The sequence below is a fragment of the Psittacula echo genome (assembly GCF_963264785.1).
Source record: "Psittacula echo genome assembly, chromosome: 6".
Lineage (NCBI taxonomy): Eukaryota > Metazoa > Chordata > Aves > Psittaciformes > Psittacidae > Psittacula > Psittacula echo.
The window spans coordinates 14416001-14442822 of NC_137743.1; the positions used below are offsets into that span (position 1 = coordinate 14416001).

At 48.5% G+C, this 26822-nt stretch overlaps 2 protein-coding genes across 2 annotated transcripts in view; one reads left to right on the forward strand and one right to left on the reverse strand.

The window, feature by feature from the left end:
• The window catches only part of NT5C2 (5'-nucleotidase, cytosolic II), an 84286-nt gene extending 72837 nt beyond the window's left edge, over positions 1 to 11449 (forward strand). Inside the window, exons 6-19 of the mRNA XM_080621633.1 lie at positions 194 to 289; positions 1593 to 1684; positions 1899 to 1956; positions 3242 to 3335; positions 4322 to 4375; positions 5548 to 5631; positions 6549 to 6590; positions 7685 to 7792; positions 8141 to 8207; positions 8880 to 9050; positions 9739 to 9790; positions 10039 to 10099; positions 10649 to 10825; positions 11058 to 11449. Of these exons, the coding sequence (XP_080477759.1) occupies positions 194 to 289; positions 1593 to 1684; positions 1899 to 1956; positions 3242 to 3335; positions 4322 to 4375; positions 5548 to 5631; positions 6549 to 6590; positions 7685 to 7792; positions 8141 to 8207; positions 8880 to 9050; positions 9739 to 9790; positions 10039 to 10099; positions 10649 to 10825; positions 11058 to 11315 (1414 nt within the window). The 3' untranslated portion in view covers positions 11316 to 11449. The remainder of the gene's footprint in view (positions 1 to 193; positions 290 to 1592; positions 1685 to 1898; positions 1957 to 3241; positions 3336 to 4321; positions 4376 to 5547; positions 5632 to 6548; positions 6591 to 7684; positions 7793 to 8140; positions 8208 to 8879; positions 9051 to 9738; positions 9791 to 10038; positions 10100 to 10648; positions 10826 to 11057) is intronic.
• Positions 11450 to 18777: 7328 nt separating this feature from the next.
• Positions 18778 to 26822, reverse strand: part of CNNM2 (cyclin and CBS domain divalent metal cation transport mediator 2) — a 118450-nt gene continuing 110405 nt past the window's right edge. Inside the window, exons 6-7 of the mRNA XM_080621888.1 lie at positions 25896 to 26080; positions 18778 to 23759 (exon numbers count right to left, since the gene is read on the reverse strand). Coding sequence (XP_080478014.1) covers positions 23550 to 23759; positions 25896 to 26080 — 395 coding nt within the window. The 3' untranslated portion in view covers positions 18778 to 23549. The remainder of the gene's footprint in view (positions 23760 to 25895; positions 26081 to 26822) is intronic.

Sequence of the window (26822 nt, forward strand, 5' to 3'; positions counted from 1 at the left end):
CTGTGGAGAGCAGATCAGCTGCACCTTTCACCTGACAGCGCAGGGCTCTTGTTGCTCACCTGCAGCCAGGTAAAAGGCACAGTAGGGACCACACATGCATAGTAACAATAACTCTGTTTTATTCAGAGTGCTATTGAAATGGTCAACGCTTAATATGTTCACTTCTTCATACCTTAAATCACTTTCTTAACAGAGGCCTGGTGTTTGATACCCACTATGGAAACCTGTTGAAAGTTGATGCCTATGGGAACCTCCTGGTGTGTGCACATGGCTTTAATTTCCTCAGAGGGTAAGTGCTGACTCTTAGGTGTTCTTTTGACTTAATATATGCTCTTTTGTGTCACTGATCCTCAGGGTGCCCATTGTAGAAGGAGTTACGGGGACTCCGCTAAAAGCAGGTGCTGTATTGGTGTTCCTACAGCTCCAGGATTGACTGGGGATGCATTGAGGTTCCCAGACATGGCAACAGCCCAAGGTGTTTGTAGAGGAAATGTCCGTACCAGCACAGGCACATCTCTGGTGTGCTGGGAATAGAAGGAAGTGTGCTGTGGGGAGGGATTGATGGGATAATCCAGGGCTGTTCACCTATCCTGGCACAGTTTAACATCATCAGCTGGTCAGTTAAGACAGAGCCATTGTATGTGGGCTGCTGGGAGCAGAAGTGACCTGTGCCCCATGAGACTGTCATCTCCACAGCCATTCCTAAGAAAGTTCAAGGGCCTAAGCTTGCTTGGGGAAGGAACAAGGTTACTCTACCCCTTTGTGTTTCTGACCTTTGAGGGTGTCAGAAGTGAGGCATTGTCTGCCATTTCCTGTGCAGCCTTCCCTGGCTGCTTTCGTTTCTCTTGCCCTAGAAAAGGTGCTTTAGGGAGCAGAGGGGACCTCAGTGCTACATGCCTGATGTGTCCCACCAAATCCTTTCATACCCTGTTGTGAGAGTGGATAGATGGAAGGCAAGCACAGGCCAGCCCCAAGGTGACAAACCTTGTAATTGAAGGCCCATAGGTCATTGCATCACGAAGCTAAACTTTAGAAGTTTTTGTCTTTGCACTCAAGTTTCTGTTTGAGTCACAGTGATCTTCAGAAGCTCCAGAAATTAAGGAAACCAGAATAATTAAATGACTTTAGTCATTGCCACCCTGCTGATTAATTGCAGAGGGCTCCAGGCAAGCCTCCTGCAGCACAGCCCTGCACTCCTCTGCTGAAAGCTGCTCCAGGGAGTGCAGAGCAACACATGGAAAGTGGGGGAAAGTTTAAGATAAGCAAACAATGAAAGTGCAGATGATTGAAGGCATTCTCATAGCCAGGAGCATGGGGCTTAAGGTCGAGTTGTGGACTCTCAACCACTCAGTTTCCCTGTGTGGGCTCTGCTCAGTTTGTTGACTCAGCAACGAGGGCTTTGTGCCTTGCTCTGCCTGAACCAGCACAGTGGATGCAGTTTTGCTCCTGCACCGTTAATGCATGTGGGAAAGCTGGGTGTCGATTAAAGCACAACAGCCTCTAGTTAAGGGATCCCGCTGTTTTGCAGGTCAGCACATTTTATCCTCATTATTTTTTGTGGTTTCATTCTTCTCCACTTTATCTATTCTCAGGCCTGAAACACGGGATCAATATCCAAATAAATTTATCCAGAGGGATGACACAGATAGGTTTTACATTCTGAACACATTATTCAATCTGCCAGGTGAGTCTAATGTGAGCCAATGCGGGTCTGTTTCTGTGCTTTTGAAACCAATAGCTTTGCTAATGACATACTCTACTTATCTTTCTTTTACATGAATTTCCTTTTTTTTACTTATCTTTCTTTTACATGAACTTTCTTTTTTTGGGCACAGGGCCGAAAGTTAGCTGACTGTGATGTTATCCTTGTCTTAAAATTGTGCTTTGTTTCTTTGCAGAGACCTACCTATTGGCTTGCCTAGTGGATTTCTTTACTAACTGTGACCGGTACACTAGGTACGTATTCCCTCTGGTTCGAGGTGCTGATGGTACAGTAAGATTGTTATTTTAAAGAGCAATTCAGCACAGATGGAGCTGTTCTTAATTTCAGCAGAGGCCCCTCAAGTGGTTTCGGTGGGGAAAAGTTCAGGCCTGTTATTCTTTTGGCATGAAGAGAATTTAGTGGTGACAAGATGATCTGTGTACAGCAGAGACTGGTTATGAGGGTTTCTTTCACAGCATATATCAGTATCACCATGCTGACTAACACTAGTATTTGGGCCAGTTTATAAGACCACACACATATTACAGGCACCAGACAGCTCATTTTGAACCTGTGACCACTGGAGCCGTGTTTGAACTGGTAACTGAAAGGCTAAATTTCCTCAGTCTGTTACCACAAGTCCCTCATGTCATAATTGAGGACTTTAAGGTGAAATGCTCAGGCACATTGTGCTGTAAAAGGCTGTTTGTGCAACATGAGTATTTACCTTGTTTTCAAATAGGTATGAGCATAAAAACAAGCTGTGGTTTGAACTGGCAAATGTGAATGTTGGTATGCTGCTGACTCGTGATGGGTCATCTTTGTATATTATGTGAGTGGAAGGCAAAGGGATTTTAATGGGATTTTACCTGGGAGCAGAGGAACTGTTTATGCTGACAATCCATCAGGTGAAGTATCCTTCCTCATCACAGACATGATGATTGCTGTCATAATACATACAGCTCTGTTTAATCCTCCTTGATTTCTTCTGATGCAAACTCTCATGATGTCTCAAAAATACCTCCGCAGTATCTTGCAGAGAAAATTTCTTATGTTGACTCCGTACAACACAGGAGTAGTTCCTTCCTCTCAGTGGTGATTATTAAATTTAGTTGCTTTTCCTGGCACCTCCTTATTTAATGTTGGAAAGAAGGACTGCTTACTTTCTCAGTACCATTCATCTTTTGTAAAATGCTGCAAACTGTACAGCCCCAGGCTTTCCTTCTTGTAATGCTGTGGTGGAGAAATAAGAGTTGCAGGTCACAGAAAAGCTTTAGTACTGCTATGGAGGCATAGGCCTATTGTTAGAAACTTACATTGTTAGAAACTTACATTTCAAGCGAATGTTCTTGTGTAACGTGCAGATCCTGTTAAACTCTTGTAGCCTTTTTTCAAGACTGAGCCACAGTAAATTAGTGAACAAGAATCCATTATGGTAAGATGAAAACACAGGCTCCAAACAACATTTGAACTTTTTCTCTCCTTGACGTGTTTCTTACCTGCTGTGATTGACCACTACAATCTTCTTTCTCCTCACAGCTGTGAAACAGGGTTTAAAGATGGAGACCTCTTCATGTCCTTCAGGAGTATGTTCCAGGATGTCAGAGATGCTGTTGACTGGGTTCATTACAAGGTGATTGTGAGAACTCATTGGGATGTCTGTAATTGTAACTGAGTTAGAGGGACTGGTTTATAAGTCACGAGTTAAGATTTGTCATTCCACTTTTGGGCAAGAGCCCTGCTTTGCCGCCTAGTGAGCAAATAATAAATTGCAGTTGTATCTAAGTCGAGATCTTGACTGCCCTCCTTGTACTGGAACATTTCTGTCTTGGCTTCCTATTCCTTTTTATTGTGTCCAGGTTCCATTTCTGCACTGTAATTAATGGGGTTCAGAACTAAAAGTCCACAACTTGTACTTTGTCTTAATGATTAAAATGGCATTTTACTGTAAGTGGTTTACATTGGTACTATCTTATATTATCTGAAAAGTACCTGCATTAAACAGAAATACATCAACTCTTCTCTATTTAGAAAGGAGGGGCAGTTCGTCTTTTCACACTTATGTGCAAATTCAGAATCTAATTTTGTGAGTATTAACATCTGGTTGAAGACCTGATTTTCTTGTTCTTCCTCGTTCAAGAGGTCTGTTGGGGTGGGATGGAGAACCATCACAGGAGAACTCTGCTCACAGTTGCACTTGTGGTGGTCCTTTTATTCATGCAGAAGTCAGGAATTTATTTTTCTTTCCTTATGCAGTGTTATGTGATACATGTTGGAGTTGGCCTTTCAGTAAAGCATTATGGTCAGTGTTGGAGACAGGTCGTTGACTGTCTTGTTTGGTATGGCAAATCTATTTTTTGTTTGTTTCTATTGTATTCCCTTCTGAAAGGGTTAAAATGCTGTTGAAGTGGATTATTTACCATGGTGAGGGAATCGAAGGATCACAGAGTTTGTGATGGTCCCTGCTACTCAAAGCCTCTCATCTCTAGAGTCACTGGTTCAGATTCGCCCTGGTTTGTACTTTCACAGCATTTTAAAGTGTGAAAGTTGGCATTACTTTGATGTCTCTTACATCATAAGTTTCTATTACCTCACTGGGTTCTGTTGTTTCTATTTCAGGGATCACTTAAGGAAAAGACCCTTGAGAATCTGGAAAAGTATGTGGTGAAAGATGTAAGTGTGAAGTTACTTTACTTGTGCTATATGACATTCTGTAGTGAGTAGGCAGGCAAGATATAAACATGCTGATTTGCTTTACTACATCACAAAACAGATAGCACTGTGATTTCTATTGTAATTACCAAAGACAAAGTGGAAAGTTCGGATGCAGCCTTTATTCTGAGCCAGTGATCCACATGATTTTGTATTCACGTGCATGTTCTTTACGTAAAATATAAAAGCCAGAGGAAATGTTTACATGGGACACTGGTGAATACACTGACAGGGCTCATGTTGGTTCTTTTGGTGGTGAAAGCAACTGTGTTCCTGGCCCATCTTTTCTCTGCCCAAGCAGACCTCTTTTTAAAAAGGAATGATAAGCATCTTTTTAGACAGAGGTATTCCTTAGCCGTCCAACAAAAATGATACATGTCTTTAACCATAAGAGGCTGAGGAAGAGCTCCTGAAAGAGTCACCAATGTCCAGTCTCTTGATAGCCCCAAAAATGTGTGTACAGCACATCTAATTGAGCAAGCTCCAGTGGTTCCCTTACTTTTGCCCTCTCAAGGCCCCTCTGGACCACTTAGAGTGTAGTAATTCTCTCGTTTAGATGAGCTGCGTGGTGGAGTATCACTTTAAAGCCGTTAAACTTGTTTCTAGTTACATGCCTGCAGAATTCTTAGGAAACCGTTCTGTGAGGTAATCAGCTACTCTGGCAATGGACTGAGATTTATGATTCAATAAAAATAGCCCCAGGAATAAATTCTCCTTAATTTGAGGTTGGAATTATAAGGCGCTCCAACTTCTGGCTCGTGTGCGCTCAGATTTCACCTGCCTCTGGGCCATTTCGGGAACAGACTTGGAGCTGGAGGAGCTGCTCCAGCATGCCTGGCATGGAGCAGATCAATGGGAGCAGCACAGGGTGCCTGGCACTGTGGTTGGCAAAGGCACCACAACCCTGCTGAGCCTTTCCCTCTTGCTTTCCTCCCCTGAGCTGTGCTCTGAAGGGGTGTTATGTGAATGGACCAGCAGCTTTCCTGGCTCTGGCCAGTACAAAACATGTGAGTCTGCTTGCTTGATTGTTTGATTAGCTTTGTTTTGTCTGGTGGGATCATAGTTCAGAGTGTTTTGCCCATGATGAATCTCTGTAACTTTTGTATGTGACTTGTATGTCTCTTGGCTTTCAGGGGAAGCTGCCACTGCTGCTCAGCCGCATGAACGAAGTTGGGAAGGTGTTTCTTGTCACAAACAGTGACTATAAATACACAGATGTAAGTGCTGCTTGAATTGTTGTGTTGGTATATAATGCAAAAGTCAGCCATTCACTTGTATGGGTTTTGGTAGGACATCTTCTGGTGGAGAATCAGTGTTTTCTAAGCTAGGTGCAGAATGTTTTAGTGGTGAATGTGTATTAGGCCTTGAGTCATCTTTCTGTAGTCCTGGTTCTGCTGCTGACCTAGTATGGGCTTGGCTTAAGTCCCTCTGTGCCTCACTCAGTTCCTCAGCAATTAAAAGGCTGAAGAAGAAAGTGATGCTTATTTTAGATTTCACCATCCTTTAAAATGCAGAATTTCCTTTTCAGGTGAGATAGTATGAGGTCAGTAGATGACGTCACCTCAGGTCACCAAAGCCATGGGCCTAGAATCATAGAATCAGCTAGGTTGGGAAAGACCTTTAAGATCATCAAGTCCAATCATTACCCCAGCACTGCAAAGTCCACCACTAAACCATGTCATTGTGAGGGCCTTATCTACACAGTTTGTGAACACTTCCAGGGATGGTGATCCCACCACTGCCCTGGGCAGCCTGTTCCAGTGCCTGACCACCCTTTTGGCGAAGAAACTTTCCTCATCTCCAATCTAAACCTCCCCTGGTGCAGCTTGAGGCCTGGAGAGGTCTAAGAGCCAGAGACGGCTGTCTGCTGTGCTGTAGCAATAAGTGTGTTTACTTCAGGTACATATCAGGATGTTGCAACACTGCTAATGCAAAGATTTGTATGATGTTTTAAAGCGTGGCAAATATACCTGAAGCAGTGTGCAGATTTCTGAGGCAAATGTGTTCTTTGATTGTAAAAATTACTGGGTTAATTCCTGTCTCTTGAAAGTCCATCCATTCATTTTTGCTTTTATAAACTACATAAATGTAAGTTTAAAAACACATCTTTGAATACTTTCTTTCTGTCTTTCAGAAAATTATGACTTACTTGTTTGACTTTCCACATGGACCAAAGGTATGCAATTTCTGGACTGCAGTTCCAATAGAAGCTGATGTGCCTAATTATCTGTGTAGCTGGAAAGCATTTTAATCCTGCTTCATCGGCCATGTGGGATTAGTTGCTTTAATCTGGTTAAAATACACTTGCTGGTTTGTGTCCTATTTGAATGGGATCAAAGCAAATACAATATAACAAAGAGAAAAGAGGCATCATCTGGTCTCAGATGATAATCTGTGTTAATGATAACATTATTTTAGTGATAACACAGTTTAACTGTGGCATTTTGCAGCCAGGTTTCTTAGAAATCTTGCACAATGCAGCAGAAACATTTATGTGCCTTGACTGTGGTAACTACAGAAATTCTAGTCATGCCTTTTCTAGTTTTCTGAGGTTAAAACTCAGCCCTGCAACTTTTGGAGAGCAGTTTATGAGCTGAATTTATACTGCTACTTCAGTCTCTCAGTGTGAAGCTCTCTCACATGCAAAAGATGTGTTTTCACACTGTGCTCTAAAGGTAGAAGGTGGCCAAGGGAGAAATGCTCAGAACATGAGAAATCACCACAACTGATAGATCAAAAAACTCCTTGCTGCAGTCTTGATCTCCAAAAGACGGGAAATGTGGAGCAGAAACGGCTTATGAATGCAGTGTCCTTTGGGGAGGGCTGTGATTCAAAACCATGCCCTGTAAAATAAGAGTCCAGGCATTTTCCCACCCTTGGCAAATGTACCAGCATGGCCTTGTAAGGCTGAAGTGTGAAGCTGCATGTGCTTGGATCTACGCAGGATTTCACCTTGAGAAACAGTGGCAGCAGTGTCATTTACAGCATCTCTTTACACAACAGCTGTGCTGGAACATGGCTGTTCAGTGCAGTTCTCCAGTCTCACGCTGTGTCCTCAGTCCTCACTGCTAGGCTCAGTTGAGATGGGCTTGCTGTGAAAGAGGAGTGCTTTAGGAGATGGTACTGGCAACGCAGCATTGTAGTACAGGAGGCACGAAATAGGGGATTTTGATGGACCAGCAGTGTCACCAGGTTATGGACAATGGGATTCCACTTAAACCCCCTGTGGTTGATTGTTGTGCCTGTGGGGTTTGTTTTTTGCCTTTTCAGCCTGGGAGTGCCCATCGGCCGTGGCAGTCCTACTTCGACCTGATCCTGGTGGATGCACGAAAACCCCTCTTCTTTGGGGAAGGCACTGTGTTGAGGCAGGTGGACACGGTGAGTGGCAGATGGAGGGTACCTCTACAGTTGGAAAGGCTCATGCATGTCCAGTGTGGCATCTGTTAGTGAGAACAGGCAGCACAGTGTTTAGACAGGACCTGCCCCAGAGATGGTGGGCTGGCTTCTCCCCTTACTGTTTCCTGAGCAACCCCATCACGTGGGGCACAGCAGAGCTCAAGGATTTCCAGCCTTCCTTAAGGTACTACAGATGGCAATAGGGAAAGAATGTAGAAAGCTATCTTTAGGCTGCCTGGGAGTGAGAGAGACAAAGAGTAGAGCATCAGTAGGGCAGAAAAGATCCAGACCATCAGCTGTTCTGTACTAACAAAATGTCTCCTTCCTTAGGTGACTGGGAAGCTGAAGATTGGTACCTACACTGGCCCGCTGCAGCATGGCATTGTGTACTCAGGAGGTGAGGCAAGAACCCTTCTTGGTTCTGTGGAGTGGCTCTGCCGTGCTCTTGTGGCCTTCAACCACCCTGGCTGTGAGAGGACTTGTGCCAGACACTGTGCAAGGTTGTTTTTCTCAATGCACATCATAATGTGCCCTCTGCACACTGCCCCAGAAGCTCTCCAACATCACTGCTGCCCAGTGTCAGGGAAGAATGGACACATTCCTCCCCAAATACCCTGTTCTTCCTTGCCAGGGAGGGTCTGGGAAACGCCAGTGCAGAGCTTGTGGTGGAGGGGGAGCTGCAGCTGGCCCAGTGCAATGTTTCCAGCTGTACTTATGATGCTGCCACCAGTGTGACCAAGCTTGGAGGGTCCCCTGAGCCAGGAAAGGGCAGTGGGTGGATATACAGGGCTGCCTGCGATGAACCCTCCATTGCTGGGGTGGGAGGCAGTATGGTCCCTCTGCTGCTGCCATTCATGGGGGGCTGTGCGTGGGCAAAGCTGCTCCTGGGAGAACTTTGTAGTGGGTGGGCAATGCCCTGTGCTGCCACAGCCAAGCAGGGCTGCTACGTTTAGCAGTGGAGGTTTATGAGAGGACAACACACATGCTCTGTTCCTAAACCTGGCCCTCCAAAATGAGGCACATGTTTCCTTTTGGCTCCCTTTTCTGAGCCATGCTATTCTTCTCTCAGGCTCTTCAGACACAGTCTGTGACCTGCTGGGGGCCAAAGGGAAGGATATCTTGTACATTGGAGACCATATCTTTGGAGACATCCTCAAATCCAAGAAGCGCCAGGGCTGGAGGACCTTCCTGGTGATCCCTGAGCTGGCACAGGAGCTGCATGTCTGGACAGACAAAAGTGGTAAGTGGAAACCCCAGGCCAGGCTTTGCTCTTGCTTGTCTGGTGCTGTACCCCTGAGATCACCAGGGCATAAGGGTGCAAGGGGAAAGATCACCCTGGCTTGCAGCTTCTCCTTTTGGCCCTTTTTCTCTGAGTCTGGGTGTTGGTGGCAGGAGCTGGGGCAGCTCTCCATGGGCTGGCCCTGGGGTCCCAGGCCTTTCCTGTTCTCTTTCCCAGGCCACTTGAATGTGATCAGCCAAGTGCTGACTTGGCCAGGGAGAAGGTGGAGCTGGGTGGGGTTGAGTTCTTCCTCATCCATAATCCTGGAGCCGTGGCTCCCCTGCTGCCTGAGTGCTGTGTGTTTCCCATCGTCCAGCACTATTGCTTTTGTCCCAGGTCTGCCATTTGGTGTGTAAATAGGTCTGGGGATTATGACAGTTGCATATTTATTGACAGTTGCTGGTCGGAAAGTTTTGGTGAGAGCTGCAAAGGTGCAGCCTCAAAAACAAAAGGAGCATCCAGAAACCAAGCCCAAAGCGCTGCCAGTGGCACAGAGTGTGACTGAACCCTATCCGTGCACAGTGACCATGAGATGCAGTGCTCCTTGATGCAGTGCCCCTTCACCGCCCTGCAAGGCATTTGCTTTCAGCCCTTTTCATTTCAACAGTTTTAACTTACCTTTTTCCCCTTTCTTTTCTGAATTTTCCAGCCCTTTTTGAAGAGCTGCAGAGTCTGGACATCTTCTTGGCTGAGTTGTACAAGTGAGTGTTTAACAGCGATAACCTTCCTGCTGCCTCTCCCAGCCTAGTGACAGCTATTAAGCAGCTCTGACAAAACCTTGGGGTTGGGTTAGCAGCACTGCTGCCGGAGCTTTGACTCAGGCCTGGGCTCTGCCCATGAGACCAACCTTCCCCTCCAGACCAGCCTCCCTCCCCTGAGCCCCCATTCCACAGCATCTAGTTATGAAAGGCTTTTCACACCATGTATTTACCTTCTCGCCTGTAACTAGGCATCTGGACAGTAGCAGCAATGAACGCCCCGACATCAGCTCCATCCAGAGACGCATTAAGGTACCAATCATCAAAATCCCTTTTCATCCTTTTGGATCCCAAAGGGCTTGACAACCCAACCCCACTGCTCAGCCCTGAAATGCTTTGCTCTGCCTTTGGGTGGGCACAGCAGGCTTGGCAAAGCCGTTTTGTCTTTGTGGACGCAAACAAAGGAGTTTCTCAGCTCATTGGTGGCACTCCTGAAAGGCAGCCTGGTCTGGAATAGGGTCTCCTCCCTCATGCACGCAGCAGCACTGACTGGTGGTGCTCACTGCCACAGAATGGGGTGTTGGCACACACATGCTTGGAGGGGCTGTAGCCTCTGGTTCAGTCAGCCCTGGGGTGCCAGCCTGGGGCAGGTGCTGTCCCTGAGCCTGCTGTTGCCTTCCCCTCTGTTAGCTGGGACTCGGCTGTGCTCTGATCCCCCGGGATACGAGCACAGAAAGCTTTGCTGCAGATCCTTGCAGATCTCATGTAGTCCCCAGCCCTTGGTGTGCTTCACTTTGGTGTTATTGTGGCTCCGCACTGCTGCCTGCCCAGCCTGGGATCTGACCTGCCCTTTGCTTGTAGAAAGTGACCCACGACATGGACATGTGCTATGGGATGATGGGGAGCCTCTTCCGCAGCGGCTCTCGGCAGACCCTTTTTGCCAGCCAGGTGATGCGCTACGCTGATCTCTATGCAGCCTCCTTCATCAACCTCCTCTACTACCCCTTCAGCTACCTCTTCAGAGCTGCCCATGTCCTGGTGAGTTGCAGATTCTGGGGAGGTGGGCAGGGCTCCCAAAGGTGCCTGTGCTTGAGTTTATTAACACTTCCACAAGCTCCAAGCACTGGCAATGGCACCTTGGAGGGTTGGGTGGTGTTTGAGGCACCGCAGGCCAAAGGGTCACCTGTAGCTTGCTCTCCATCTGTCTCAGGGAGATCTCCTGGGACTGGGACACCCTTTGTCATCTCCTCTCTGCCTCTTGTATGTGTAGATGCCACACGAGTCCACGGTGGAGCACACACACGTCGACATCAATGAGAAGGAGTCGCCGATGGCCACGCGCAACCGCACCTCAGTGGATTTTAAAGATTCTGACTACAAGCGGCATCAACTGACCCGCTCCATCAGCGAGATCAAACCACCCAACCTCTTCCCCCAGGCACCTCAGGAAATCACACATTGCCACGACGAGGATGACGATGAGGAAGAGGAAGAGGAGGAAGAAGAAGAGGAAGAGGAAGAAGAATAAGAATGAAAAAGCAAAGCATCTCTGAAGACAGACCATGACTCTAGCAGTGATCAGGAGCAGATTCCTTTGTTGGGGCCCTTGGGGTGATGGGTTGGGGTGGGTGTGATTCTTGCAAAGGCATATTTTGGAAGTGTCCAGATACTTTTAACAAATTAACACTAATTAGGAGGAGACCCTTGTTTTCAGTTTTCCAGACGGTTTAAAAAGCTGTTGAGTTCTGCCTGGGTGGTGCATTCAGATGGGACTTCCCGCCTGGGCTGTCATGCTGCTCCCATTACATTAGGGATGCTGCATGTTTCTCCCTTTCCCATGGTGTGTTTCATCTGATCCTCATTTGAACGGTGTCCTGTGAACGGTTTTTTCCATTTGTTACATTCTCTGTGGAGAAGGAAGGGATGTGCTGGGCCCTGCAGGAGACAAAATGATCCAAATCCTCCTGCCCTTTGGGTTGCTGCCCTTAACCCTCTGCTTCTGGGTTACAAACTGCCCCTCCCCGTGTTAGTCAGGGTGTTGCTGTTGTTTCCAGCACTCAGTTTACCTTCTGCTTGGTGTGAGTTTCTGTGTGTCAGTGGTTTGATTCCTCCGTCTGTCACGGATGGCGGTGGGATTCCAGCTCTTGCATATCTGCAGCTGTACACGTTTCGGCTTGTAGATGCTTGTTATCCTCTACCAGTGTTCCAAACTCTCTTTCATCATCAGCATGTGATGCATGTTTTCCAACACATTTCTCCAACAGCTGAGCCGCACATTGTGTTCTCAACTCCTGTAGTTTCAGCAGTAATTATTAACCCAGGAGCTTGAAGCCACTGCTGTAGCATTACATTAGTCTGTTTTCCTATTGATTATTACTGACCTTTCTGTCTGCTCAGCTTTAACAAAGTGAAGCATCCCAAAGGCAAACCCAGCCACCACCTGGAGCGAAAGGGCCTGTTATTCCAGGGTGTCTGCCCTAAACTAGGGAACAGCACATGCCACAGGGCCAGCCCCGCATGGGACCTGGGAAGCTCCAGCCCACCTGGCAAATGCCCTTGTCTTTGGCCTGGAGCAAACAGAGCCTCATCTCAGGCTGCAGTGGCCAAAGAGGGTGATGGCTGCAGGGTTTGGCATGGTCCTTGTGCTGGAAGTCACCCTGGGGAAGGCACAGGGCTGCACCCAGCCAGACAACAGCACCCTGTGGTTTTCCTCTGTGTCATGGTGCAGCCTCCCTTACTCCCCCCTGTGCCGTTCGCTGTGAAGGGATTACAATGAGGGCCCTCTTGTAGTTAATTCGACTGTTGTTTCAGTTCCATAAACTCATTGAATTTTGGTTTTCCATTTTAAAGTACCTTAGGAGACAATAAAACCAGAAAAACCACACTACCACCATTGAGCAGGAAACGCTGCTGCTGGAGGGGCACTTGTTCAAGTCAATAAATGATGTTTTTAGAAATGCCTGGCGCTTTGTGGCGTGTCGCTGAGGTGGTTAGGGCAGTGCTGGAGGTGGCAGGGACAGCTAAGACTGGTCTGTGGTGATCCCAGCAGGATGGGTGGCTGAGGAAGAGGAAAGGATCTGCAGGAACTGGTTGTGTGAAGCATTGCTGAGCAGCGCCTGTGGGCCTGGCTTTAAGGGCTTGTCTCATCCCCAGGTGGGTGGGAAGCAATGTGGGGGTCAGGAGGCTTTTGTTATCCTCATCACCTTCACCTGGAAGGCACCGGGAGACAGACATTTTGGCCTGGATTTAGAGTGGGGAGGGGCTTTTCCATGTTGGGAAGGGCAACACCCCCACCCTGCCACTGCCTTCAGCATTGCCCCTTTCCAGGGCTGGTTCCCTCATGGCCCACGCTCATCAGGGGCTGCAACATGGTTAAACAGGACAAAATATCCTGGGAAGGCCAGTGCAACCGCAGCAATGGCACTGACTGACCCAGCCAAAGGCTCTGTCCACCCTGTACCCACCAGGACAGGGACAGCCCTGGGGACAGCACTGCTGCACTCAGCCCTCACCCGTGGCCAAACCCCTCATATGAACCAAACCAGACCAGATGAGACCCTGCTGTCAGAGCTACCACAGCAGGATGGTCAGGACCTGTGGCCAAACAGAAAAGCAACGTTAAATGGCTGCAGGTGGTGGCCATCAACAGCAACACATCAGGGTGCCCCGTACCCAACACTGAGCCCTGACCCCTTGATTTTGGGGTCTGGAAAACAGCTAAGGTGTACCCACAGTGATGTTGGCTGCAAGAAGGGTTTGAGGAGCTGCTCCTGAGCCCTTTCACTAAAGGCCATGCTGGGCTTTGCTATGTTTAAACCTCATTTCTCCAAGTATAGCCACTTGGATTTTTTAAGCTTTAGCTCAGCAGCTGGGGAGGGCGTGCGGCTGCGGGAACGGAGGTCTGGGAGCTCCGAGCATTCCTCCTTCCATTCCTCCTTCCTAACCGGCCGCCACAAATAGCTCGCTCCCAGCCCATGGCTATTTCTGACCATGATGGGGAGAAGACTCTGTAAGGATGGAGCAATGGAAAGTATTTGACCCTCACTTGATGGTGGGAAAGCGGCGGGCAGAGGGAGCCTGATGGACAACAGGCACTGCTCGCTGCCTGGCCTTGTGCCACTTTGCCCATCCCGTGCTGCTCTGCACTGATGTTGCAGTAAGAACCCACTGAGCAAGAGCCGGGGTGAAGCCTTTTGCCCTGGTTAGCACAGGGGACATGGCCACAGCCATTTCCTAGCCCACACCAGTGCTGCCCACAAGGAGCCAGTGCCCTGGCAGTACCTTGTGTCTCCAACCAGCCCTGCAAAGCCCTGCAGCCTGTCCCAGCACCCCAGGGGATGGGCACGTTGATGCCCACTGCCACTGGTCTCTCCTGCAGCATAAGCCCGGTGGCAGCAAGGCCTCAGGGACGGGCCTTGCCCCAAGCCCTGAGTGCTCCCTGTCCTGGGTTCTGCTTTCTCCCCACCACGTGCTCACCCTCATTGCTCCACAGGGATGGAGGGGACTCACAGCAGCTGCACAGAGCAAACTCTACCAGGGACAGGAGCCCGGGGGTTACACTGCCCTTAGCATGGCCCTGGAGACATTTTGTGTTGGGGGCACTGCCAGCAAGTCCTTCTGAATAGGTCAAAGTAACTAGAGATGCTCCCAGCTCCTCATGCTTGCACCAGCTCCTCTCCCAGCAGACAGCACCCACTGCAGCTGCAGCACAAACCCAGTATGGAGGATGCAAAGCCCTGTGCCAGTCCCTGAGCAGCACCTACTGCAGCCTCAGCGCCTAAAGCCCCTGTGGTGTACATTGACAAGGCAGTTTTATAGGTGCAGAGCTACCAGCTCACCCTGGGGTGCTCATCTCCTGCAGACAGGCCCTGGCAGGCAGAGCAATGCAGCAGCAGGGCAGAGGAGGGCAAGGTCTACCAGTGCCTAACACCCTGTGGGTACCAAATGTGCCCCTGAGCAGGACTCACACAGTACTTGAGAACTGGCCTTCAGTGCTGGGGTTCCCCCCACGGCTGGCCTGGCCACACAGGGAGGCCACAGCATGGCCTCAAGGACGCAGAGCCCCAGATGCAGGTGCCTTTCCTCCAAGCACTGCTCCCACCCTGCTGCCTCAGTGCACCCTGGATCCCATCCCACCTCCCTGCAGGGCCTGGCCACTTGCATCCTCCCTGCCAGGATGCTTGGGCTCTTCCTGCCCTGCTCCTCACCATAGGAGCCAGCCACAAGCCTGCCTGCACATTAATTCTACTTACATCCTGCTTGCGGCATCTCATCCTTCACCTGCTGCAGGGATTGGCACACATCGGGCACAGTCCTCACAGGACCTGCTGCTCTCCCCGTGCTGCTGGTAAGAGGCTGAGGAGAGAGATGTGCATGGGGACTGGTCCACCCTGCAGCACAGGAACAGGGACAGATGCACTGGGTGCAGCAAAACCACCCCAAGACTTGAGCAGACACTGCCCAGCTCTCGCTAACCCAGGGTTTAGCAGCTCAAGAGCTGAGCAAGGCAGAAAGCCCAGTGCAGGGAGAGCAGCCGGGTGAAACGGCTGCGAGGACAGGGGCTGAGGGTGGCAGAAACACACACTGGGCGCATGGCCGGGCTGTGGCTGCCCTGCAGGAAAGGGCTGACTGCTGCTCCGACAGCATGGAACTGAAGTGATGCTGGGCAGGGGACTGAGCACAGGCTCACCCTCCTGCTCAGGAACGGAGCTCTGTCACTGCGGGCTCTGCACAGCTCTGCTGCCCAAGGCCCAGCAGTGAGGAGCAGACAGCGGCACTGATGCAGGGGCACAGACAGACTCGCTCCACCAACAACCTCACCACCAGCCACGTCCCTCGCTGGAGACCCCCGTCACACACCGCCTGGCAGGACACACTATACAGAGGGACAGACAGATGGCATCCGCGCTTCTGGACGGACAAACATGATCTGTGGAGAGCAGGTTGTAAATAAGGGGGTTTTATTAGTGGAAGAAAAAGGCCCTCACCCTTGAGGGGACTTCATAAAGTCAGCTGCTTGCATTGCCACCAGCTTCCCAGCTCCTGGTCAGCAAAACCACTGGCACAGCCCTCCCCAGCTTCAGGACTTACAGGCCCAGACCCATCAAAGCAAAGAGCAAGACCTGGCTCTAAGGGGAACAGTATCCAGCCTCTCCATGGCTCTTGACAGCTGAAGTAGAGATTAAAGAGCGATGATGTGCCAATAGCAGAGATCTGGGTCAGGGATCATCAACATCAGCCCCACCACCCATGTGCCAAAATCCATCCCTTGGAAATGAGGAGGGGAGCATGGAGGAGGGAAAAATGCATAAACTGGAATGTTCAACAGAAAAAAAAAATCATCATTTATCTAAAAAGAATAGAAATAAACAAAATGCTTTTAAACAAAATCACAAAATATACAAATAAATCTGGTACAAAATAAATAGGAAAGATTGGAAATCTACAACAAAATTGGAATAATTATAAAATTCATCGTACGACAATCAGTATATGAAACGTATACACTTCATTCAGGAGTTCAGTTGTGCTTATTCAGGTTTATGTACACACATGGAAATACTGTAGTCAGAACACTACAACTCTGGCAACCCCAAGTCATGTACAATATGATACAACTCACAAAGACCACATAGGACGGTGAATAGGACACAGGGAAGAGCCACTGGTATGGAGGGAGAGCAGAAGGACCATGGCAGCCACCAGGAAGGACCCTGCTGTAGGGGCACGGTTTGGTGCGAGGGCTCCAGCTGCTCGTGGCTTTTGGGAACACTTCTCAAGTATTTGGGTTCTCTGATTCAGTGTTTGGCATCCGCGCGCCTGCCCCATGATCCAGGTGTCGAGGCTGGCTCTGCAGCTGCACAAAGCACATGCCAAGGGCTCTGACTCCCTCAGCAGGGCCTGGCCCTGAACTGCTCATAAACTGCCCTTGTGCTCGGGAGAGCACGGATCGAATGGCACCGACTGCACTCTCTGAGTCCCTTGAGCAGCATCTCCCACCCTTAGTGTGAGGAATGAAGACAGGATGGCCACAGCACTGCCTGTTCCTGACTGCTGCCCTGCCTTCTCTTGCCTTCCTGAACACTTGCAACTGAACCACAGTGAGAAGAGCAGAGGAACAGCCATGGTCGGTGCCACAGCAGCCGCCACACTGCCGAACCCAAGCCACCACGCCGCAGAAGGGCAGAGCATGTACCCTGGGTAAAAACCCACCGGCCAAACCAGTCCAGCTCAGCCTGCTGGGACCTGAGACTTTGAAGCAGGGAGATGCTAGAGCTGATGTAGGCCGGGCCACTCTGTCACTTCTGTGAACAGAGGAGCTCACCGAGAGACCCCTCCACCCTCCACACTGATCTTTGGGTGAGTCCAGAAGGCATGTGTTCACTATTGGCACTTCCACCTAAAGGCCTATGATCCAGGCTACTTATCTTACACCTACAAGTGTCTAACTTTAATTTTGACGGGTTTGGTACAACAGTGATGCCCAGAGGATTAAAAGAACACCTCCTTTTATGAAGTTCTGTGTTTACCAAACAGCTGAAATAGGATGCTATGCTGCTCTGCCAAGCACCAAATGCTGCGACCAGCTCTTCCTCCCCAGCAAACCCTGCTACTGACCTGCTGCACTACTTCCAGAAGATAACAGAGACACCAGATCCATGCCTGGAGCACCAGAGCCACCTGCAGACATTGGTTTGGCTCACAACAGCTGACAAACCTCAAGCCTGGCTGCATGACAGGCAGCAGCTTCTGTCCAGAACCACCAAACCTCTCCTGCTGGGGGGAGAACTAAACATCAAGCACTTCATTAGCCAGGAATCTGTGCTGGAGGGTTGTGGGCAGCCCCAGCACTGTCCTGTGCAGGACCCCAGTGATCAGCCCTGCTCAGAGGAAAACAGGGCCTGAAGGAGAAACCTCAGGAGAGAGCAGGAAGATGCTTTTCAGCTGGAGACAGAAGGCTCGCAGCTGTGAGTACCGTACTTCTGAGGCACAGAACTGCACTGGAGCCTGTCCTCAGGGTAATGAGAACAACAAGATGTCAGTTTGAATTCAACGCTACCGATCTGTGAACCACCTCCATCCACCATCTGTACCGTGCGATGGGCTGGAGGCAGCTTTCCAGCACCCACTTCCCCATCCCTGCAGCTCAGGGAAGGGCACTGGGATAACCCGGCATTCCAGGCTTCCTCCTAGGGAATGCTCTGGCCTCCCCAGGTTCAGCACCCAGCCTCTAGTGGAGCAGCAAATATGCACAACCATACCAAAAAGCTCAACCGTACCACTTGGATCTGCAGCAACAGCCTCCCCTCACCTGGAGATGGCCTCAAGGACATGAGCATGAAACTAACCGTGGTGGAACACGACCCAGCATGAAGCCAGACTGCAGGACAAAGCTAGACACTGAGCAGGATTGACCAGGAGGCTCTGTGGGAAGCCACGGGTACCAATACATGGGAGTGAGGTATCACCACAGAGATCAACACACAACACACCGACAAGAGACCTGCAACTGAGGGACCAAGTACAGCAACACAGCAGGGATCAGGGTGGCTTCCCAGCCCAGCTTGCAGCACAGAGCTTATTCTCTCTGCTGTTCAAATTAGATGAAGGCTGCTCTCTCCTCTGTGCCATGAAAAGATGCCCAGCTTTCAGTCCCGTCAGTTAAGCTTGTAATTTCACTACTGGGCCAAACCAACTCTCAGCATCCAAGGACCATCCTTTCCATCTGTTTCGAGCCCCAGTGCAGAGCCGGGCAGTGGGGCAGGCAGTGAGCCCAGAGCTGTATCACACCCAGCCTTTCAGCACATGCTGGTTTTCTGCTTTGTGCCAGCTTCACACATGGCAGTACACAGTATGAACACAGTATGACCCCTCAATATTGGTCAGACACCTTTGGGATGAAGCCTTGAGTGAGTTAGCTGCACAACAACAAGTACTCTTGGAAGCATCCTTTCCCATCCCACCCAGCCCATTTCCTGATGGGAGTCCAGACACTGGATAACTTGACAACTGGTACACAGATACTAGTTTTAAAACCACAGGTGTGTGTATTAGACATCATATAAAATATGGTACATCTTTCATGTGGGAATGATTTCTATAGATAGTGTATTTCAGCACAAGGAGGATGCATGTTCAAAGGGCCCTGGAGAAAGTGGCTGTATTCTCCGTCATGTGGGATACTTACATGGGATGCTCGTGAGGAGAGAGCGCTGCTCTTTGCCATTCGCACCCCTCTGGCTGAGCTCTGCAGAGATCACAGGAAGCATCACTGCTGCCCAAGCAGCCCCTCACACAAAGCTACCTCTTTGGTATTCTTTGAGCCGATTTGAGCCAGAGCCTGCCACCACCAGTGCCCAGATCTCAACCTCATCTGAGCTGGGTGCTGAAGGCTGAGAAGCAGTGATGGGTGATGTCTATGGGCCATCATGGGCAACTTGCCCTGCTCCCCCTGAGTTTTCTCCAGGTCTGAGGTGAGTGCAAAGGGCCATATCCTGAGACTCCTGCTCTTGCCAGCTCCACCGCACAAAAAGGCACTTAAAGAAAAGAACAAAAAACCAAACCAAACCAAACCAAACTGCAGTGAGGATAAGAAAAGTAGGTCCAGGAGAAGAGAGGAGGAACAGACCAGTGAGCACAATGTGAATGAGTGGCTGACCCCTGTTCTAGCAGGGCCGAAGAACTACAAGCCTTGAGCAGCCAGTTCCAACTGCCCCACACAGATCTCGACATCATCCCACCACTGCTCAGTCCAGAGCAGGAGTGTGCATGGGAGCAAAAGGAGCATGAGGGGCAACTAACATGACTACAGGCTTGGAGCAGAATTGGAGAGCAGTGGAAAGACCTGTCCCATGGGGCTCGCTCTGATGGTGCTACTGGATGGGGAAAGCACCTCGTCCTGTCACACTGGCCTTGGGGCTCCTACCACCTGCCAGCATCCCTTGACCCTCACTCATCCTGAGCTCTGCCGGGGCAGCAGCCTTTACTTGCACAGGGATCTCAGGGAGTGGATAAGCTCAGAACAGAACAAGCACTTTGTAAACTCTAGAGGGTCTGAGCTTGGGCTCTACAGAGAGGCCAATGTTGGTTTGCTAAGCCCACCCAGATCCCCTCTCCACTCAGAGCTAGTGTGCTTCATATGATCTCCACATCACCAGAGTCAGTCTCATGCGGAGAAAGATTCTCACTGGAAAGCAAGAACATTCCTTCACTCTTTACAAAGATTTGGCAATAGACAGAATTAAAAAAAAAAATAATCATAGTTAAAACAGATTCAGGTTCATTTCATTTAAAGGAATTTCAACCAACAGGAGTGTAAAAGTTATAATTCACAGTTGTGCATTTAAGATAGTAGTGTTGAAAACCTCACTTCAAAGAACTCTTGTGCAAAATTGTATTGACAGTAGAAACCATGGCTAGATGCCCTCTCAGCCTCCTCGGCCAGCAGGCCTCTGTCTGCCTCTGCCTGTGCCCAGAGGCAGACAGATGAGGGGAACAAAGGCGGCAGTAGCAGTTGACATAGGAAGATGCAGTATCCTTTCTAAGAGTCAAAGCCTGGCCGAGGTCTGAGGACAAGTCCAACAATTCCCAAAGCCACCAGCTGGTGCCCTATGCCGTGGCAACGACAGGCAGCCCTGCCACACGTCCTTATGGCACTGCAGCATGGCATCTGAGCCCACCTGCATGCAAGGCAGAGAAAGCAGAATCTGCTCTGGCAGGACACCCCCTGCAAGGGCACAGACTCAGATGCCACAGCATCTCCGTTGTAGCTGGGAAAGCCAATTCCCGGCGCCAGCAAACGCCATCCAGGGGCTCAGAAGTGATCCTGAGCTGGGCTCCTCTGCTTGTGATGGTTCCCACCACAAGGGCTGGGAACCCCTTGCATTTGTTAAACAGTAAAACTGTAAATACCCTGAGAACAGGGAGACTGGATTCTTTCCCCTCCAGGGAGAGGACCATGCTTTGTTCTTCAAGCTAATTAGTCGTAGCAGCTCCTAACCTCTCTGGGTCAGGTACATATTTTCCATATGAAACACATCTATAATCAACTATTTTTAAGGAAATTATTTCACTTTCCATTATTGGATCTGTACAAATGATGAAAAACAGTCATGCAAAAAACTGCTTGCAAATTCTGAGCAGTGCAGCATGGGCAGAAGCAGGAGGTATTTGCTTTGGGATCACATGGCTTTGGTTGGAAAAAATTGGCATTTTATTTTTTTGCTTTTTTTTGGTGTTTTTTCCTTTTCTTAAAAAGGAACACAGACACAACTCCATAACCTGCCCTAAGGAGCAGAAGTCAGATCCAACGAGCAATCCCATCCCACAGAGAGAGCTGCCTTGACTTGAGCCTTCCCTCCCTCGGCAGGTTTGACAAAACAGATACTGCATCTCAAGCTCGCCACCGTGTCAAACACTTCTGACAAACTTCTACATTCAGCAACGCTAGGTAAAACCTGGTAAGGTGGGTCCCTTGCCAAGGACAAACACTGGAACATCTCAACAGCTTGCTTTGCAGGAAAGGTGCAACACTGGCAGGCTCTCTGGGAACAAGCAAGGCTCAGGTCAGCCCTTGCCGATGCTGAGCTGTGTGCTCCCAGGGATGGTGGGCTGGTATGTATCAAAGTGAAGATGGAGACTAAGGCAATGCTTTTAGATGGGACTCAACAAATGTTAATAAGCTAAAAGTGACAGTAAGGTTTGGGGGCCCCGTTTCCTCCTCACTGGGTGCATGCACTAGATCCTGTGCAATTTCTATGCCCCCTTGTGGGGACTTCATCCTCATGGGTGGCTCCAATGAATACGTGCACCTTTTCCATTGGGAAGGACAGCAAAAATTAGGGCTGCTTTCTGAAGCCAAACAAGAGAGAAGACACATGCACAGACCAAACTGGCTCTGACCCACATGCTCCCTTTTCCTGCGAGGAGATCCTGCAGCCCAATATTGCACCTTTCCAGCCACGGTTCACAAAGACAGACCATGGGAACCTCCCCAGCCCACAGGCAGGAGAGACGGGGCAGGCACAGAGCGCTCTGGCAGCTGCATTTGGGGCTGGGGGCTTCTTTGAGGGTCAGATGAGATTATTTGGAAGTAAAAAAAGGAAGGGAAATGCTACATAGCCAGGGGCCATGGAAGGGTCTCCAAACAGAGAAACTGCAATGCCTGATTTATTTAATCACTCCAGATACCAAGGGCAAAGTTCACATTTTGTTTGAGAGCACGAAAGGGAGAGGATCAGAGGGAGATGACTTTTTTCTTCTTCATTTGAGGACTTAGACTCCATCTGTGGGAGTGGGGAATGTGTGATGCACAACTGCCACAGGGTGCCTCCTGCTTGCACCCATTCTGCATTCAGGTTTTTGGGGTGGAGGAATTGGTTTCTGCTGCCCAACGCAGGGTGCCCTGTGCTAGTGGCAGCTGGATGGGAGGCTCTCTGCTTTGCTACCACAGTAATCCCTAAAATGGCTGTTAAAATGGGCAAGAGAGAAGGAAATGCACTAAATCCACTCAAAGGAAGGAACGTGGCTGGGAACAGCCTGGAAACGAACCTCTCTGAATCCCTGAAGTGCAATACACTCGCGTCCGGAAAGTTTTGTCAGTTCTTGGAGAGAAGTGGATGGTCCCGACTCCTCAGCAGAGCCCATCCTTGCACTGGTAGAGGTTTACTGTCACCTGGAGGATGTACTTTGGGCATACCTGTAGCAGCATCTTCCGTGTTAATACTTGAGATTGAAGAGGGGTGGGACTGATGGTCTGTGTTCTTTAGCAAAGACTGCACATCTGCACATCTGGCCAAGGTGCAGACCACTACAGCACACGAGTGCTTAAAACCTTCTCATTCTGGGGTGCACACATTACTTCACCATGCAACTATCAGGAATATCAATTAAAAAAAAATTACGCCTGGCTTTCATTCCGTGAGATTGTAGTTTTGCTAATTAACTCCTTCCCCCTCAGCATCACCTTCAACATAACATAATGGAGGTTACAAAATGTAACATCGCTTTTGCCTGTTTTACAAGGAAACCTTCCGAAATTTGAGTCATCATTAAATACCAAAGTAGCCACTCCTTCCCTGAAACATAACTGGAATAATGTAATAGTACTCATCCCTTGGCCCTTCAGGTGGTTGAAACCAGAGGTTCCCTGAAGCTCGCTCATTCACAGATATTATGTCTATATATGTCTATCACAGATAGACACAAATAACATACAAGTACCAGCTGCTAACTTCAACAGGGCCACAGAAAGGACCAGAAAGGGGTGAAAAGATGCCTAAGGACATTGAAGCCAATTCACAAAGCCACAACAGAGCCCATCTAAAGTTCAGGAGGGACAGAAACAATTTAAAACTCTGTAAAATACTTTTTAAAAACAAGATCTCTCTTGAAAAAATAACTGGAGGAGCTTTTAAACTTCTCCATATGTGTTTGAGGAGGAAAAACCCAACAAGGATCAAAAATACAGATAAAAAATAAACATAATTCTATTTTGCAAGAAGTATTTTCATCGTTCTCAAGGGTGGCTCACCATTCCCAAAGTACAGTTGGGGCTTTATTCTCTCTTGCTCTTTGCTCCTTTCTTTCAGTTTCTTCCTCTTCTGCTCCCAGAATGGACACAAGTCTTTGGTCTCAGAACACTGGATGCAGCACAGTGTTGCAAGCACACACTAACGGTGTTCACACTCGGGGAGGAGGCAGGAAGGAGCAAGGGCTGGTCCTGCTGAGGAGATGGGATGGGTGGGTTGTAGGGAGTCAGCTCCTAGATGGCTCCTTCACTGTGCATACTGTGGTTGGGCTTGTTGTGAGTCACACAGTTCTGTTCGTTCAGCAGGTTTGCTGTCTCATCTGGCAAACCATCATGCAGCTCCGTAAGAGTCAGTTCGATTTTAGTGTTTTCACTGTCCGAGGACTGAGGTGTTTTGTCCATCCGGGATGCCATCAGGGCGTTTTGGTACTGCTGTCTTGAGATCTGCTCCAAGAACAGAAGGAATAAAACCAGTCACACTTTTCTGTCTCCTGTGGGACACACTGAGAAAATCAAGTGCTCTCCCTTTCCAGATGATCACACTTCAAACCCCCTGTTTACCTGTTTCTATAAAACATCCCTGCGCTTTGCAAGCATACAGCATCCCAACTCAACACCACAGCATGGGGATGTTTTCAGACAAGGCAGAAGGCAGAAGCACAGAGCTGTGCGACCACCATGCTGTTCAAAGGCAGGGATTTATTCCTATGCAGAGATTTTAAAATCAGCTCTCTATTTCCTTCTAATCATGCATATTTTTAGGGCCAGAACCAGAGTTCAGTGAAGTTTTTCTCCCAGCTTCAGCAAGCTCCTGGTGTGGCTCTAAGAGTCCCAGCCAGACAGTACAAGCATTACTGCTCTTGTCTGGGCCAGCAGCCTTATTCTGATACAGAAGGACATTCAATTCTAGGAAAGACTGGGATCTCCATGGATATGACTCCAAATCAGTCTCTGCAAGAGCTGGTTGCACTCAGCAGAACAGTCACGACTAGAGCTGGCCTAGAGCACAGAGTGTTACTGCCCACGATGTCCCAGAGGCAAGGAAGCCTATAGCCCCATATATCTGCATATGGTGGTAGAGGACAGAATTCCTCCTGCAGCTGCAAGCAACCTGCCCCATAAACTCCTCCAGGTCAACCTTCTCAGCCAGGACAGGCAGCAGGATGCATGGGCACTGGCAGCCCTATGTGCTACAACAGCAGTGGATCATCTTAGCAGGAAGGAAGGTGGAAAAGGTGAAACAAGGCTTTTAGGAAGCCATATGTTTCAGCAGCAATGCAAAAGAGAGACTGGAAATGGAAAGAGACAGATGGATCAGGTAACAACTCTAAAAGCAAAATCCAAAACATGCATGAGCAGGTCTCAACCCTGGTTTACAAGGTATTAACTGAATAAATGCCCATGTGGCACAGTGAAAACACTAATGCTGAGTACTGTCCTGTATGTAAAGCAGAGTGATGCAAAAAGAGGAGTGCAGGTGAGTGCAGAGGCATGAGACAGTTTAGCATTCATTAGCCTCAGTATGAGCACAGTGAGAGTTGGAAGGACTCCCCATAAACCAGCATAAGATGAGTAGCTGCTCTGTACAGCAGATTAGCCATTGAGAGCTGCAGTGAGAAACACTCATCCAGTGATAAATATTTACTGATCTAAGCCTTGAAGGCTTGAACCATCAACCAGTACAATTGAATCTGTTGAGTTCTCAATGCAAGACTGTACTCTACTGTTAAAATTTGGCTACAAGAATAACTGATTTAACATTCTAGTATTTCTACTCTATTCCACATTCCTACTATCGACTTTGACAGAAGTTGATTTCACAAATCATTTGAGCTGCATATAAAGAAACTGTGAACATGCATTTAAGAAAAGCATCAAGGTCAACTTCCAGCCATGGGGTATCAGCTTCCCTGGACTCTCAGCTGGGCTGGAACTGCTGCCAGCATTAGCTGTTCCTCAGTTCAGCTAGATTTCCTATCCCACAGGACTCACATACATTTCAGCGTGGGATGCACCATGCTGGGAGACAGAGACGTATTCATGCAGCAACTCACTGGTAGGATGAGACATGAGCCTAACATGTAAAGTTAAGATAAAGAGAAATATCCAAGACTTCTCCAAGCAGAAACATGACAAGTTGGAAAGTAAGATCAAGAACCCCAAACTGAAACCAAAATCAGAAGTGAAGAAAAGCTACAGCCAACAGAAAATGTCTCATCCCTTAGAAAAGGACACAGATAACGAAGGATCTCCATTTCTGATGGCTCCAAAGGCTTCACAAAGATACGTCGTTCATGACTAAAAGCAAAGAGAGGTTATTTTCTATTATCTTTCCTCAAGGGACCTGAAATCCAGAAATTTATGTGACCAATCTACTTATGAGCCTAAAGGAGAAGAACAGTGAAGACAAATCAATGGACAGCAGATACTGGACAAAATAATTTAAAGTGATTTTCAAACGGCTGCTTTCATAATCCTGTTTACTCACAAGGCGATCTAAAGAGACCTCCCTTCCCCAGGCTCTCCATCCTACCAGCCAAGCCCAGCTTTCCAGCAGGGCCTTTCTAGCTTTTTTCCTACCTTGACAAACTGAATGTCTGAGATTGCTTTCACTGAGTAGTCCGGAACATACACTTGGAGGAAAGATGCATTCAGCTGGTTGTTGCTGCTCCCTAACGTTGGTGTCACTGCGTCGATGCGATCACTTCGGTTTAAAGAGTCTGAGTGATTCAAGCCGCAGGGCCGAGGTGGAGATTTATTTTCAGCTGAGAAACAGGCAAGAGTGAGAGATTTCTTAAATCAAGTAAGAAATATTTAAAGCCACCAGTTTCAAAGGGACATAATGCATCATGATGTACCACAAAAGAACTGCAAGTACTTAATCCACTGATAACCAGATATGCAGTTAAACAACCCAGTTACTCTGAAAAGGTACAATTTGAGGCCAGAACTGATAGCTGACACCACTGCATATGCCTTAAACAAACCTAGTTGGGTTTATGCTGCAAAGGGTTTATGCCCTGTGCACAGCTGCTGACAGTGCTTCAGCTGATGAGTGGTAACCACCAGAGAAAGGTCACTTCCCAAGGCTCCCTTACAGAAGTTCTTGCTAGTAAGACTGTGCTTAATAGATTCCTTTATTTTTTTCTTACTAATTTATAATCGTAACTCCATACCAGACCTTTCATCCACAACTTTCATCCACAGTCAGTTCCAGCTAACCCTTCCTCCCTTTTATTCCATCTGGTACCAACATATGCCTTGTTCCCTGGATTAGAGCAGACATTTTCAAATCATAAGTGACAGAATCCTCAGTGGACCAGAGAGCAGTCCATATGACTACTTCCATGTTTCCTCAAGTACCTCCCAGTGCTTAAACGGCAAAAAACTCCGTGAAGGAGAACAAGCTCCATGCGGTACATGCCAGCCAGCAAAACAGGGAAAACAGTCCAGGCTACAGAGAAAAATCTGTGTCTAGGAAAGGAGTAAACTGGAGACAACATTTTC